This window comes from Syngnathus leptorhynchus, chromosome 5 (genome assembly GCF_054491065.1).
Source record: "Syngnathus leptorhynchus isolate UIUO chromosome 5, UIUO_Slep, whole genome shotgun sequence".
In the NCBI taxonomy this organism is placed as follows: domain Eukaryota; kingdom Metazoa; phylum Chordata; class Actinopteri; order Syngnathiformes; family Syngnathidae; genus Syngnathus; species Syngnathus leptorhynchus.
Window position 1 is genome coordinate 7829678 of NC_141199.1, and position 13841 is coordinate 7843518.

General features: G+C 38.7%; 2 protein-coding genes across 2 annotated transcripts; one reads left to right on the top strand and one right to left on the bottom strand.

Moving 5' to 3' along the window:
• Window positions 1–534: 534 nt before the first annotated feature.
• Window positions 535–2086, top strand: LOC147056630 (antihemorrhagic factor cHLP-B-like). Its single transcript, XM_085913057.1, has 7 exons — window positions 535–789; window positions 862–972; window positions 1065–1149; window positions 1229–1398; window positions 1472–1588; window positions 1718–1798; window positions 1874–2086. The coding sequence occupies exons 1-7, from the start codon at window positions 583–585 to the stop codon at window positions 2015–2017; spliced, it is 915 nt and encodes a 304-aa protein (XP_085769183.1). The 5' UTR covers window positions 535–582; the 3' UTR covers window positions 2018–2086.
• A 2239-nt stretch (window positions 2087–4325) lies between these two features.
• chrnb5a (cholinergic receptor, nicotinic, beta 5a) lies at window positions 4326–13550 on the bottom strand. Its single transcript, XM_085911322.1, has 9 exons — window positions 13494–13550; window positions 13167–13229; window positions 11450–11595; window positions 10650–10694; window positions 10430–10539; window positions 9438–9964; window positions 8108–8598; window positions 6713–6858; window positions 4326–5250 (listed from the first exon to the last, which is right to left on the bottom strand). Exons 2-9 carry the CDS (start codon window positions 13216–13218, stop codon window positions 5235–5237), a joined length of 1533 nt encoding a protein of 510 aa, XP_085767448.1. The 5' UTR covers window positions 13219–13229; window positions 13494–13550; the 3' UTR covers window positions 4326–5234.
• Window positions 13551–13841: the final 291 nt, after the last annotated feature.

The window sequence follows — 13841 nt, forward strand, 5'->3', positions numbered from 1 at the left end:
TTGTTCATAAATTTTCAATAATGAATTTTTAAAATTGTGAACTAAACTTTGAACTAGTTCATGTAGAAAATGAACTTTTCCTAACACTGTGCTTGCACGTCTTAGCAAAATGGCATGTGTTGATTTAGTTGGCATTTTTTGTATTTTAATCTTAAAGCCAGGGAAAATTCACCTCGCACACTTGCGCATTTTTCTGTTTTCCTGTTCCATCTCGCACAAGTCCCGTTCCAGAAGACAGATTTGAAAAAAAACCAAAATCATTTTTCTTGCTCATATAAGCACAGAATATACATTTGGTGTATAAATCTTGTCAAACTTATCAATTCAATCAAATGACATTACTATTAATATTTTACTAATATTAGTAGTTTATAAGAATTATTTCCTTTCCTGAAGCTCAGCTGTGAATGCCTTTTCACCATGGCAACCAATGGAAAGCCGGCCCAGCACTAATTGTCCAACATGTGTCAAGTGTTTGTCCTCCTCTGTGATTGGTGATCAGAACTTCTCAGCCTGCTTAAAGTGCACGTGTGCCCACCTTTCCTTACTGTGGCCATTTGCTCCTTGATTCTATTGTTTGTCATGATGGTTGTGTGCCTGTTTGTGCTTCTGCTGTGGTGTGCTACGACGTTTTCTGGTTTGGCCGCGGCAAACTCTTTACCTCTGGTCACATGCGACGACGACAGCGTGATGGCGGCAGCCGGGATGGCCGTTCGTCTCATCAATGAAAACCACAAGCATGGCTTCAAGTTCAATCTGCAGAAGGTCCAGAGCAGTAACTATCAACAGGTTAGCCTCATAACACAATCCCTAATATAGTTTGCAGCTTTTGTAACTCAACTTTGGTGACATGTTTGGCAGTTTTCTGGAGGTTGCCATATTGATGTCAACGTAAAGCTGGTGCAGACCAAATGTCACTTCACTAACCCCAAACCTGTGAACCAATGCAAGCTGTGGCAGACGAACGAGCGGGTAGATATTCTTTTGAGTTGGGAAAGTGGACAGCTATGTCTGTTGATGTGCTGAATTATTATTAATTTTTTTTTTGGGGGGGGGGCGTTTAGGGTGCAGTGGCCACCTGCAGTGTTGAGTTTTGGGTCATGTGGGGTGTGGCCAAAATCACCAAATATGAATGTACCACCAGGCCAGGTTTTGACCCTCACTTTATTTTATTTATAACTGACTGCTAATCATATGCCCATTGAATGAAACGTCCATCTGTGTGCAGAACTTACCAATGAAGAGGCGTTAACAACTTGTCCCGACTGCCCTCGGTTGTTACCCCTGGACGAGCCCACTGCCGTCAAGGCGGTGCACGATGCAGTGGTCAAGTTTAACATTGAGAGTAAACGCCACAATTACTTTACTCTGATGGAGGTGGCGCACGTCACGATGGGGGTAATGATTTTTTTTATTTATTTTTAACCTCGCCAGTGTCCTTTTCAACACATAAACGTTCTTTTGATGGCAGGACCGAGCAAGGATCGGCACAATCACCTGGCTCAAGTTCGCCCTGGTGGAGACCACGTGTCCCAGAGGGGCCAGGAGCACTTTTGTAGCCTGCGTGCCTCTCTGTCCAGATAGAGCTGTAAGTTAGCGTTCATGCCAATGGTCAAAGATGAACACAATTTTGTTTTACCTCCCTTGCAACTAACTGGTTCTTGACATGTGTTCTGTACTATTTATAGAGTTGTAAATTTTTTTTTTTTTCTTAAAGTATCATGCCTTTTGTCAAACCGCCTATTACAACTCATATGGACAAGTGGGTGAACTTGACTGTGAAATATATCCACCAAAAGTAAGTCAATGTAAGAATGAAATCTATGTACTTGTACACCCAGAGTCCCTAATTGTTCCTCTTGGTTCTCCACAGAATCCTGGCCCCTACCCAACTGGTGAACCAGAGCCCATTTGCATGCCGTTGTTCCACCAAAGTTCAGAAGCTTGCCTCTGCAAGGACAAACTGAAAAGCCCTGAGCCGTCCCTTCATCATGTTTGTCCCTTCCCGCTAAAGTGAAATCATCACACTTGTTGATTTTTGATTAGAATAAAGTGGTTGGCTACCTCTAGTCCAATGTGACTCAAACATCTTGGTCCTGACGTTGGCTTTCACTAATGCTGCATGCTCATTGCTGGTTAGTTTCTTTATATGTATGCACTTGAATTTACCGGTCCATTACCTACCACTATATTGTTCACCCAGTGACTTGAAGGAGCTTTTCAAAAGTTTGTTCTGTGTATTCCCACTTGTCTAAATGGATCCTAGGAATGAATATTGCGGTTGTGGAATGACAAGCAGCAGAAATGTGGGCATTTTGTCACTTTCTGTCAAGCAAACTTTATTTTTGAGTTTGCAAATAAGCTGTGATTGATCATGACAAGAGGCAAAATTGGCTCTCGGGATAGGCAAAACAGCTGGGTTTAATTCCTTAAATGCAATATTCATCAAATTGCCATTACTAGTGATTCTGCATAGAATATTGTCAAATTTTTAGAATTGACCTCCCTTAAGTCATGAGCAATGTGGTGCTAGCATATTGCTTTCACATCTGATTTTGAAAATGGGATGGAAACACAAAATCAAAGATTTAAAGTAATAGCAGCACCTTGATACTAATGAGAATAGAATGGATCAATATGTCAGAGGGTAACAGCTCACAGCAATCTTTTTCTGGATGGGGGGGAGAAAAGAACTATGAACTTTATACTTTTTTCAACGATGAACTTAGTTTATAAATGTTGAATCTGAATTGTGAACTGAACTATGAATGGCTTCATGTAGAAAATGAACTTTCCCAACACTGCTGATTACATTCAAGGCATCAGTTTCCCAAACTGAAAGAGTCAAAGGTCAAGGGGCCCTAATATATCATTGAGAATACCAACCCAGACACAGGGTTAGGAAATCAGCACAATAAATGTTGAAATGTTGAAATCGCCATCTTAAGGTGCAACAAGGATGTATTTATTAGGTGTGATGAGCACAGCCGAAGAGACCAGGTGGGCCTAACCACATCAGCGAGGGAGGGCACTGTGACAGAAACATACTTTCCTTCTCTTTCTAATGTGATTATGGACTACAATCATGTCAATGACTGAACATTGTATGGCCACATGATTAACGTCCCATTATTTGGTAACAGTAGCTGGTCATTGCTGTCATATTGGATCTCACACACAACAATAAAGGGACATATAATTGGATCAAAGCCACATAAACATTTGTAGCTTCTGTTCCAGTGTTCTGAGTTTAGTGTGATAGAAGGAAGCAAGGTCAGGAAAGGGCCAAGAGAGCGGGGGCCTTGGAAAGTATCCAGGTTTGACTGAGTGTTTATGATGGGATAGTCGTGCGCATGCAATAAGTCAACCAGACAACTGCAGGGGCGGGTGACACACTTTGAGAGTGTAACCTCAGGAAACTCAAGCAGGGAGCCAGACCAGCCCACCATAATGCAAAGCTCGGTTCATTCGCACAAGGCTGAGAATGTTAATGCTGCCTGAGGTGAGGCATTGTGATGGGATGAATGAAAGATGAGAAAGTGTTAATTACAATGTTGAACAGATCTGTATCATTAGTGTGTTAAAAGCAAAAATACAAAAATATTTAACAACGTAGGGTTCAGTATGTCATTTGATTAAATGAATTGATTAACTGAGTCATTTTGTAGCGTTTTGTAGCAAATGCAGTCTCTTGTTCGTGTGGCTGAAAAAAACAATGTAAAATATTAATTAATGTAACTTTATTGTGAATTTATATATGTATTTGTTTTGTTTTATTTATACTTGAGTGCTCAGTGCTCCAATATGAAACAATGGAGTAGAGCACAGCATTGAACAATCGTTTGTGAAGAAAGGGCTAAGTGATTTATTGACTAAGTGACTTTATTTATTCATAGCACATCATAGCCGGGTTTGATTTGAAGCATATATCTAGTCAGGTTCAAACCTTTTATTCTGTCTGAGGATGCGGAGCCCCTCCTCCTATAAGCTTGAGCCTGGTGAACTCAGCCATGCAAACAAACATGGGTGAGACACGCATGGGGTGTTTCCTTCAGTTGCCATCAAAAGGGGAGTCCATCAGTGACAGACTGAGAAGGTCCATTTGTACTGACCTGGTTAGTTATTATTCCGGCAACAGAGGAAAAGCGTAATTATTGAAATCATCCACTTGTCAGATTAATAGTTTCACTCATTCTCAGGTCAACACATTTGAAAGAAAACATCACAGTCAAAACATGTACATACATCAATTTTATTCAACATACCGTCAGTGATTACACTGGGTGTTTTTTTTTTTGTTAACTGATTAACAAGTTACACTGGATACTCACTTCTCAAAACCTACCATTCAACGATGTTCAAGGCAGTTAATTGAATCTACTAGAAGAAGAAGCATACTTTAAAATACCTTTATCTGTGCATTTTTTGCGGCCTACCCTAAAGTAAAATTTTGAGGGATTTGTAATTGTGTAATGCTATCTGTCCTGCTATTTACTGGTTTACAATGTCAAAATGAATCCATTGTTTAGAGCTGAGTATAGGACAAAGGAAGTTGTGGCCAAGACTTAGTACAGTACATTTTAGAACATCTAGTGAAATTTACAATTTACAATTAACATTACAATATATGCATCTTTTTAATCTTGTATTTCAAGGCCTGGCAATGGAACAACAGATAGAATATAAATTCATACATACATTTTTTTTGTGCCAGTAATTCCACAACAAAAACATACAGGTCATAGGAATGAAGTGACTTCTCAACTAAAAAATGCGAGAGTTACAACTGCTGTAGTTTAACACTTAGTCTCTACATTATGAAAGTCTACCATCTATTTCAAAAAACTACAATTAGATTGTGTTAAAAAGTACAACAAAGGAACAATTGACTGAGTCATGAAGCCTGTTAAGTTGGTAGAGCAGTCTAGTCAAATTAAAAGGTAGGCCAAAAGAATTTCCTTGTCATAGTTTCTACCTTGAAGCTTTCAATATAGAAACTATGTCTTGTTTTCACATTTGTCATACATATATAATTAAAAGAATGTACATATGTACCGTACGTACAAAGCCGTCCATAGCTCTGGAAGAGAAAACTCATCCAGCTTCCACTGCACAACAGAGTTTAAAGTGTAATTTACACCTACATAGCAGATCAGAAAATTATAGGTATATAGGACATATGTAGGTATAGTATGCCAGCTCTGGTCAATGAGAGACAATTTTATTCTTGCATCCTAGAAATCTCCATACCTATGGAAAGAAAAACATAAGTTGAGAAAAGAAGCAACCATCACGAATTGGTTCTGTCTTCAGGATTAAGGTTGTATCTGCTCTGCTGCTCACTCGGTGAAGTAGGCTGAATCAATATTTTACACTGTAAAACGAATCACCTGCCTAAATGCAGGGATGAACTCAAAGAAAAGAATGTCTGCAGTACACTGTTCTTTTTTTTATGTAGCATTTTAACAAGCGTTATCATCTTTAGGAGTCATTTTGCATGAGTAAGGCATTAAAAGGTGCCATGACATACACTGCCCCTACTTGACCTTAATCTATGACCTCAGGGTCAGTATCCTGCATGTTTTCTTCCTTCAACACGCCTGATCCAAATGATCAGCTCATTAGCAATCTCTGAAGAAGCCTGGTAGCGATCCTGATCGTTTGAATTCGGTGTGTCGGAAGAGGGAAACGTCGAATCTATAAGGACAACATACAAACCTTTAGGTAGGTTTTTTTTTTTTTTTTTTTCCTTGCCCTTTTGGGAGCTCAAGATCAAGGGATGCTTTGAGAATAATTGTCAATTGTTTGTCTATGTGAAGCCCTTTGAGACTGCTTGTGATTTAGGGCTATACAAATAAACTTGACTTGACTTGACTTGACTTGACTTGACTTGACTTGACTAGAACCATCGCTGTATAGCATTCAGTGAAATTCAGTTCGCCATATGCAGAATGTCAAACTGAAAACGGGTTTAGCTGACTTCCTTTATATGCTATAATAACCGGCATAACAATGCTAGTCGTGGTTGGTTTGAACCCAAACTTCCTAAACTTTTGTTTTCTTTACTGCTCACCAAAAAAAAAATCATGTATAGGATTTATTTATACAAATACAATAAATACGAACTAAGCTTAAACATTGTGTTGGATATTGTCGTCTGTGGTACCTCTTGAAGACATTTTGTTAAAAAACAAAAGAAACACCTGTAGAAACTTTAAACATCCACAATCATTTCAAGTTTCTATGGGTGGTTTGTTCTGGAATGCTTTCATTCTGTTTGGCCGAGTAAGGAAGTGGTTGCACATGTACCAGATTAATCAATGTGCACCTTTATATTGATCTGTACTGATCAATTCTCCTTTGGGGCATGCATCCTCCTCCTATAAAGTTTACAGCCAATTAGCTACAGTACCTAACTGAAACGACTAATACTGAACCTTGCATAAATCACATACAATTAAAAAAATATATATATATGTAATTGGTTTTTCGTCCGTGTTAACAGGATTAGGGGAATTACTGCATGAAGAATCAGGGTTTTGTTTCGTGCTATTTGAGTGCTTTCTAGTCAAGCTGTTTTGTTTAAGTTTATGTATAGGCCTATGTATTTTTCAGAAATTTCCAACAAACATCTATGAGAGGAAAGCGTAGTCTTTGCTGTATGTAGTTTGTTGCTATATATTTGAATGTTCAGGGCATGTTCATGACTTACTCAGCATCATCAGCAGTTGGTGTGTTGTAGCTTTGGAACAGAGGTTGCATGAAGAGCCCTAGTGTTCCTATCACACACACCAGAATGAAGATCCACAAAAACAAACGGTCTATCACCATGGCGACATACTTCCAGTCCTCTATTATCTGAAACACAACACACACAATAAAAATACACACAATAAGAATGTTTTCTGTGTTTTAGGGTGTTGAAGCTGAATTATAAGGATAGGCTTGTGTTTTATTAATGGCTGCTGGGATTGTGACTGCACCAGCGCACCAAATGCACAAGATCCACTAAACTAAAGTGCAATTAAGATTCTGTAATATTTATTAAGCAAGGGAGCTTTGTGGAAGTTTTTTTTAATCTAAAATTGCACAAATGGGGCTCTATTTTGGTAAAGAGCGCATGTGCGCCCGGGCATAAAAACGGGCAGATCTTGATTTTCGTGCAGGTCCAAGCGTATTTGTAAATTTGACAGACCAAGCTGTAACAATTTGGTTGTTCCATCAGACGGAGGTTGTTTTTGTTTAAACACCCCCAGCGCACCTTACTATTTGGTGGCAAAAAGTTGAAAAAATTTAGACCAGCTAAAAGCAGGTCTAAGTTGCAGCGCAGATGGTTTATGACCATTTTGGTAGATTTGATGGCGGTGCAGGCAAACAGATTCTGATCTCCGCGGACGTGTAGTGGATGTCATTGTATTACGTTCATAAATATGACAACAGCGTACCTTATGAATCATTGTAGAAATCAACAAAGCAAATACCCGTTTCTAAATGTACACGTCTACAAAAATACCAAAAGATAGAAAACTCTACCCTTGCGCACAGTTAGACCACAATTAGTGCTAGACTTGCATTGGGCAAAAAAGTAGAAGCATTGGTCATCATCTACATGCCCTCATGCTGTTGATTTTAATTTGAAAAAAATCAAGCACCGCTCATTTAGCATTAATTATATAATTTCTTCACTGCATGGGTTTTTCAGGTATCAGTACAATTTGATTTTTTCATCAACTCCCTTACATTATAAAACAGGTACCTTTACTTTCTATGCCTTGTGTAATAATAATAATAACAACAATATGAATAATCATTTTCTGCAAAGCTATAGGAAATTGTTTCAATACTTAAAAGTGGAGATAACCTTTCTTTTCAGCATGCGCACTATGATATTAATAAAAAAGAGAAAACCCTTTGTGTGCAGTGAAGTTTTTTTTCTTGTTATCAAAACAAGTATTATCTCTAAGCGACATTATGTCTTTTAACTTTTCACTTTGGTACTTTTCTATACCTGAGTCTGAATTTTCACAAAATTTTCTAAAATAGACAAGTTGAATCAATACATTGATTTTGATCCTTTTTGTTTTCCACAAAACATTACTGCCCTTACTCCTTCATCATCCTCTTCTGTCTTCATGTGCTCAGCGATGTATTTCACACCTTCCACTGCTTCCTCAAGGTCGGCATCCCATTGTGAGCGCAAAGGCCTCGTGGTGTCTGAACATCCACCACTTGCATCCGGGATGTCACCCACCCTCCAACAATACTTGTGGGCCCAGTCCGCATTCACATAGAATGAGTCAGAATTTTCTTGAATTCCACCAAGTTTTATATTTGAGAAACGATGTCTATCAGTTGCGGTCTGAGAAGGACTTTTTCTGGCTGCGTTGCGGTCACCATACTTCCGCCTGAGCTTGTCACGGACATTCGTCGCGCCTGGACGCCTCATAAGAAGCAAAGTAGGAAGTTGTACTAGAAAGAGGCGGTTCACCCATTCAGGCATATAGTGAGTGGACGGTGAGCGGTGATGGACGTTCAGAACACACACGGAGGTCACAATGGAGAACGTGACTAGCACCATGGTGAACATCAGGTATTTACCTAAAACGGAAGAAGAGGTGTAATATTCACACAGCATTCCCAAAACAGAATGTAACATCTCCATTTTTTTCCAACTTCACATTAAAAGTCATTCATAAGAAAGAGCTCTTTTCTATTTTCAAGCAGTAGTGTATTTCATGACCTGATTTTCTGCAAGACTACTGATGATGTCTTACTACATTCACCATTAAATGTAATAACTCCTTTGAGTTGAATTTTTGTCATATGTACCATGCTATGAAAAGGAAGGGTACACTTCCACACATTGCAAAGATATCAATCAACCAATCATACCAGTTGAAATGTTTTACTAATTACACAAGGCAGTCATATGTCTTTAGAACAAAGTAGAATGTGAACAATGCACCCAAATCCATAATTGAATGAGAATTGGACTCTGAAATGATTCAACGTCAAATGGAAAAATTAATTATAAGCCGAACTAACTTACAGCAATTTACTCAACACAAATTATAGTTTGTTGTGTGTCTGACCCCCATGTAGCAAAAATCATTTATTTTTTGTCATTTAAGTTTATATTCATTGTTTCATCTCATTACAAACAATCAGCTCTTCCAGAGTTCACTGAATTTAAAATGATTTTTTTTTTTTTTTGTAAATGCACTTTGAGGTGTCAAATTTGATTTTTGAATGCACCCTAATTGAGAAACACAAAGAGTGCACGTCACTTCCACAATTGCAAGTATAACTCACTACAGTTTGCTTTAGGACTGGGAACATGGTGCTGTTCCTGAACCCCAGTCTTGTATTGTAAAAATAAAAACATCCAAATGTAAGTTCTCGCTTATTGTACACATGTGAACAAAATTAAAACTCACCAATAAGAGGTACCGCAAGGGAGGTGGGCGGTACAATCTTTGAAATAAGTAACAGGAACACAGTGAGTGCCAGCAGCACTGAGATGCACAACGTCATCTTCTCGCCACAGTCTGATGGCAGGTAAAACACAAGAATAGCCAGAGAGGTGATCAGAATACAAGGGATGATCATATTAATGGTATAAAATAACGGCTTCCTCTTGATAACAAAATCATAGGTGATATCAAGGTAAGTGATGTCATTCGGGTCCTCATTTTTCCGTCCTGGGAGTGAGACGATATCCCACTCTCCACTGGGTTTGAAGTCATCGCGGCTGGCGAAGTCACTGGTAAGTATCAGGTCAACTTCTGTGTGATCGTACGTCCAGGAGCGAAACTTGAGGGTGCAGTTCTGCTGGTCGAAGGGAAAGTTCTGCACCTCAATGGCGCAGGCTGATTTGTAGATGGCCGGGGGGAGCCAAACAATGTCCCCCGTGTTGGAGACCACAGTGTTGCAATAGAAGGACACTTCATACACACCATCTGCACTGTGACCACATGTGGGGCAGTAAAAGGTGAGGATTAGTAACGCAGTGGTGGGACAACAAAAAAAATCATCTAGGAACAAACACAAATCCAGTTCGTTATTGATTGTCTATGATATATTTGTAGATTTTAGTTTTACGATACATGTGTACCATTTTTGCACCAAAATGTAATGAGGTCTTTTTTGGCACGTAACCACATCACGAGTATTTTTTTTAATTGTCCATGCTGATATTTTTCTTTAAGGTTAGCTGAAGGCTAGCCTAGCTGACACCGGGTGAGAGTACACATCACAATTTACATTTAGGCAAACAGCCATTCGCACCTATTCGATTTAAGTCTTCAATGAACCGAACGCTTGATTTTCGGAATGTGGGAGGAAGCGACAGTACTCAGAACCTTGCCAACCGTTCTGCCCTACGTTCAACTTGAAAACATAAATGAATATATAACATCCTCGCACTCACTTGTTGTACAGCACAATGTCAGGAAGCCAGAGGAGTTTGGAGGGTATTCGAAGTTTCTTTATGCCTTCGAACTTCTCTGGGTCCCATCTCAGCCTATAGTCATTCCACTCCTGTGGATAAATAATAAAGCAGACTTTGACTTTGACTTTAGATGCTTGATGAAATCAAATTCCATCCCTTTCATGTAATGAAATACCGGTGCACAATGAGTTTCACTTACCTGAGACAGCCACAAGTTGGTCGTCATTATTTGCTCTCGTTCATTCTGCAAGAGAACAGTCCCATATTACCTTGTCATTGATGATCAGTTGTTACAGTTAACCATCAAAATGGCTTGTAAAATTTGGGTCCATTAAATCGAATCAACACGATGATCAATGATGACAAATTCAATATTAGTTGTGAAGAGTTGTATGGGAGGTTGCGATGGATTGTATGAAAGCTACAAAGAAAAGTGTTTTCTTCAGCACTGTGGGTTGGTCAGTTGAATGACGGATTTTTCTATTCATAAAAAAAATGCAAAAGTGGATTTAATAAATAACAACAGATTAAGAAATATTTAAAGCAACATGCTTTCTTGGGGAGTTCTTTTGGTTCTTTCTAAAATATAGGAAGGATATTTTTGTTGCGATCTGGTGGAACAGTAAATGACTGTACGCAAAATGCCTCTGTCTCTTCTGTCTCTATATTGTCTTGTATTTTTGTATATCGTTTTGTAAAATTGCAATGTGATAGTGGTGGAATTAAGAAGTGGATTAGGTCAATTAAATCCTTACTAAAGGACCAGATCCAAAATCCTGAGTTATGATAAGGATAGATTTTGATGGCTTCTGTACTTCTCAGGCTATAAAACAACTACCATATCTGAAGATAATCAAACGAAGTTCATGAAATCATCTGCGTCATTAGTTAGTCAGTTATTCTGCATGCTGGGCTGTAATAAAATGTATCGAATGATGCTTGACCACTGGCCTCTTTCCCTTTGAACTCCAACTTGAGTAAGACAATGATTATACTCACCACACTGATGAGCTGAGACAGTGACACTCGAATAGAGATGGTGACCTGTTGGCTCTTATTGACAGCCGGTCTGATCAGTTTGTTGTAGCGTTCAGGACCTAACAAGAAATTAACCAGCCGCTCCTCAGCACTCTCTGCTCTGCTGCCTGAAGAATGGCAACACAGCAACAACACGTTTCATGCAGTTATTCTTCCATTTATTTTATTTTATTTATTTTTTGCAATCATCATAGTCAGGGTCATGATTGAGTTGAAGTGGTGTAAAAGTGTATTCCAATAAATTGATGGGTATCATGAAATTAAAATATAGCATGCAATTTGTTTAATTTGCTTGCTGTGCTGAACTGAGCCTGAGCTGAGATTCAAAAGCAGGACCTCTCAAATTTTGCAAATGCATAATACAGAAAGTTAGTGTAAATATAGTTGCATCCCATTATGAACTGAATTTGCTTCAATTATCGGGGGAAAAAAAATGTTGCCCTTAAAATTGACACAATAGTTTATATGATAAAATGCATTCAACGTGCTCATTGCAAATGTATTAAAATTGTCTGAATTAAAATGGCAAGATTTGAATGTTTGTGCACTTTGCCACCACACATCAAAACCAACATGCTGAAAGATACAAACATGGATTCCATCATTTAAATAATTGAGACCATGACTTGAGGGTATCGTTGTCTTGAGTACAATGCGTTACTCTGGTTTCTGTCATGGGCCTACAACATCTTTGTCAGACGAATGGTTGTGGAGCAGATGTCAATTTGTAGGGATATATGATTTCAACCAAAAAAAAAAAAGTCTCCGTAAAATAAAGCAAGTCAGTCATCCTTTCTTCAGATCATATTTCTGCTTCCTTGATTATAGGTTGAAAGAACCATTGGTAAATTATTAAGGGCACCCATCTGCCTCTAGGTAGAGATATTTTAAGTTAATGGACACCACATACAACCAGGTCAATGCATTTGGCTACTATGAAAAGTAAAGAAAATTGAGGAAACACCACACAGCCATTTCTGCACACGCTCACTGGACTTTTTCATTATAGTTGCAACAGCCAACACAATTTCATGGAAAAGCTGCAGCCCAGAATTTTCCTAGGCAAAGATAATGTTGCAGTGCTGGGCGTTTATTTTTAATAGCCTCATTGTTCAAGCTGATATTGCTGGAGAAGGATATTGCTGAAGAATAAAACCTACAAATCATCTCAGTTATGATGCAATGCAGTCATAAACTACATCAAACTACATCCGCAATAATAAACGCATGGATGTTTTTTATTGTTTATGATTATTATTCCAGCATACTATTCTGGTAATTAAATGCGTACCTCTTTGACAGATCATTCAAAACTGCGCATTGCTATCCTTGGTTTACTGCTGTTTTTTTTTTATACTGATCTTGGATGGAGTTTTGGATGAAAGGTCATTTCTGATCAATATGATCCCCGATTATTTAATACATTGTGGAGGAGTTTTGTTTGTCTGCATAAGTGTTCCTTTGATGAAATTGGTTCTTTTCCCAGTCCAAACATCAAATCAAAAAATAATTCAGAGAATAAGGAAATAAGGAGCAAATGATCCCTATTGAAATAAAACATTGATGCACGGTGCATGCATGTGCGTTTACGCCCCATGTAGAGCAACAAGATGAAAAACACACAAGAAAAAAATATCCTCACATCAGTTGAAAATATAGAATATAAAGTCCATCTTACTTGTAAAACAGAGTGTAGCAAGAAGGAGAACGGCGTTGATTCTCATCCCCATCCTCGATAAAACTTGAGATAAATGGAAATAATTGGTTAAAATCTTAAAATAAAAAAGAAAGAGAAACGAAAAAAGTCCTTTTATATGGCTGTTTTCGTCCAACTTTCGCACTGATGGCTTTAAAGCTCCTCCAGCTGTTTGCGCCAGGAATGCGCCTCGCAGTTACGGACATATAAACTTGAGTTCTGACTTTTGTCAATTCCAGCATGCTCGCTAAAAGAAATGTCACTACGCGTACTTTTGTCTTAGGTTTTGAGGGGAATATCAGCGCTTACCTTCAAATCTTAGATCCCTTTCTCTCCTTTCTCACAAAGTAGGATGTATTTGGGATGCGTCTTCCGAGGGCGCACACGCACCTCCCCACTTAAACCACTTCAGGTTTAAAACGAACCTCGGATTGGAGCTGTGGAAGGGGATGGGGGGGATGGGGGGGGGGGGGGAATACATTGTAGCCGCGTCATAACTTGGATTCATTGTTCAGTTTGTGCCCAACTGGCCTTTCTCGTTTTTGTGCATTGAAAGCCAAGAAATGTCCAACGGTGAGTCACCTTAAAAAAAAAAGGGGGGGGGGGGGGGGGAATAATAAAATAAGCCATGCAGCATGACAAAATATTAACACACTC

Coding starts and splice junctions, on each gene's coding strand:
- chrnb5a (XM_085911322.1), bottom strand. CDS start 13,218: ATGGGGATGAGAATCAACGCCGTTCTCCTTCTTGCTACACTCTGTTTT. Junction 11,596..13,166: donor TGCTACACTCTGTTTTACAA/GTAAGATGGACT, acceptor GCCATTCTTCAG/GCAGCAGAGCAGAGAGTGCT. Junction 6,859..8,107: donor CAGAAGAGGATGATGAAGGA/GTAAGGGCAGTA, acceptor GTTGTGTTTCAG/ATAATAGAGGACTGGAAGTA.
- LOC147056630 (XM_085913057.1), top strand. CDS start 583: ATGATGGTTGTGTGCCTGTTTGTGCTTCTGCTGTGGTGTGCTACGACG. Junction 1,399..1,471: donor TGGCGCACGTCACGATGGGG/GTAATGATTTTT, acceptor TTTTGATGGCAG/GACCGAGCAAGGATCGGCAC. Junction 1,589..1,717: donor CTCTCTGTCCAGATAGAGCT/GTAAGTTAGCGT, acceptor TTTTTCTTAAAG/TATCATGCCTTTTGTCAAAC.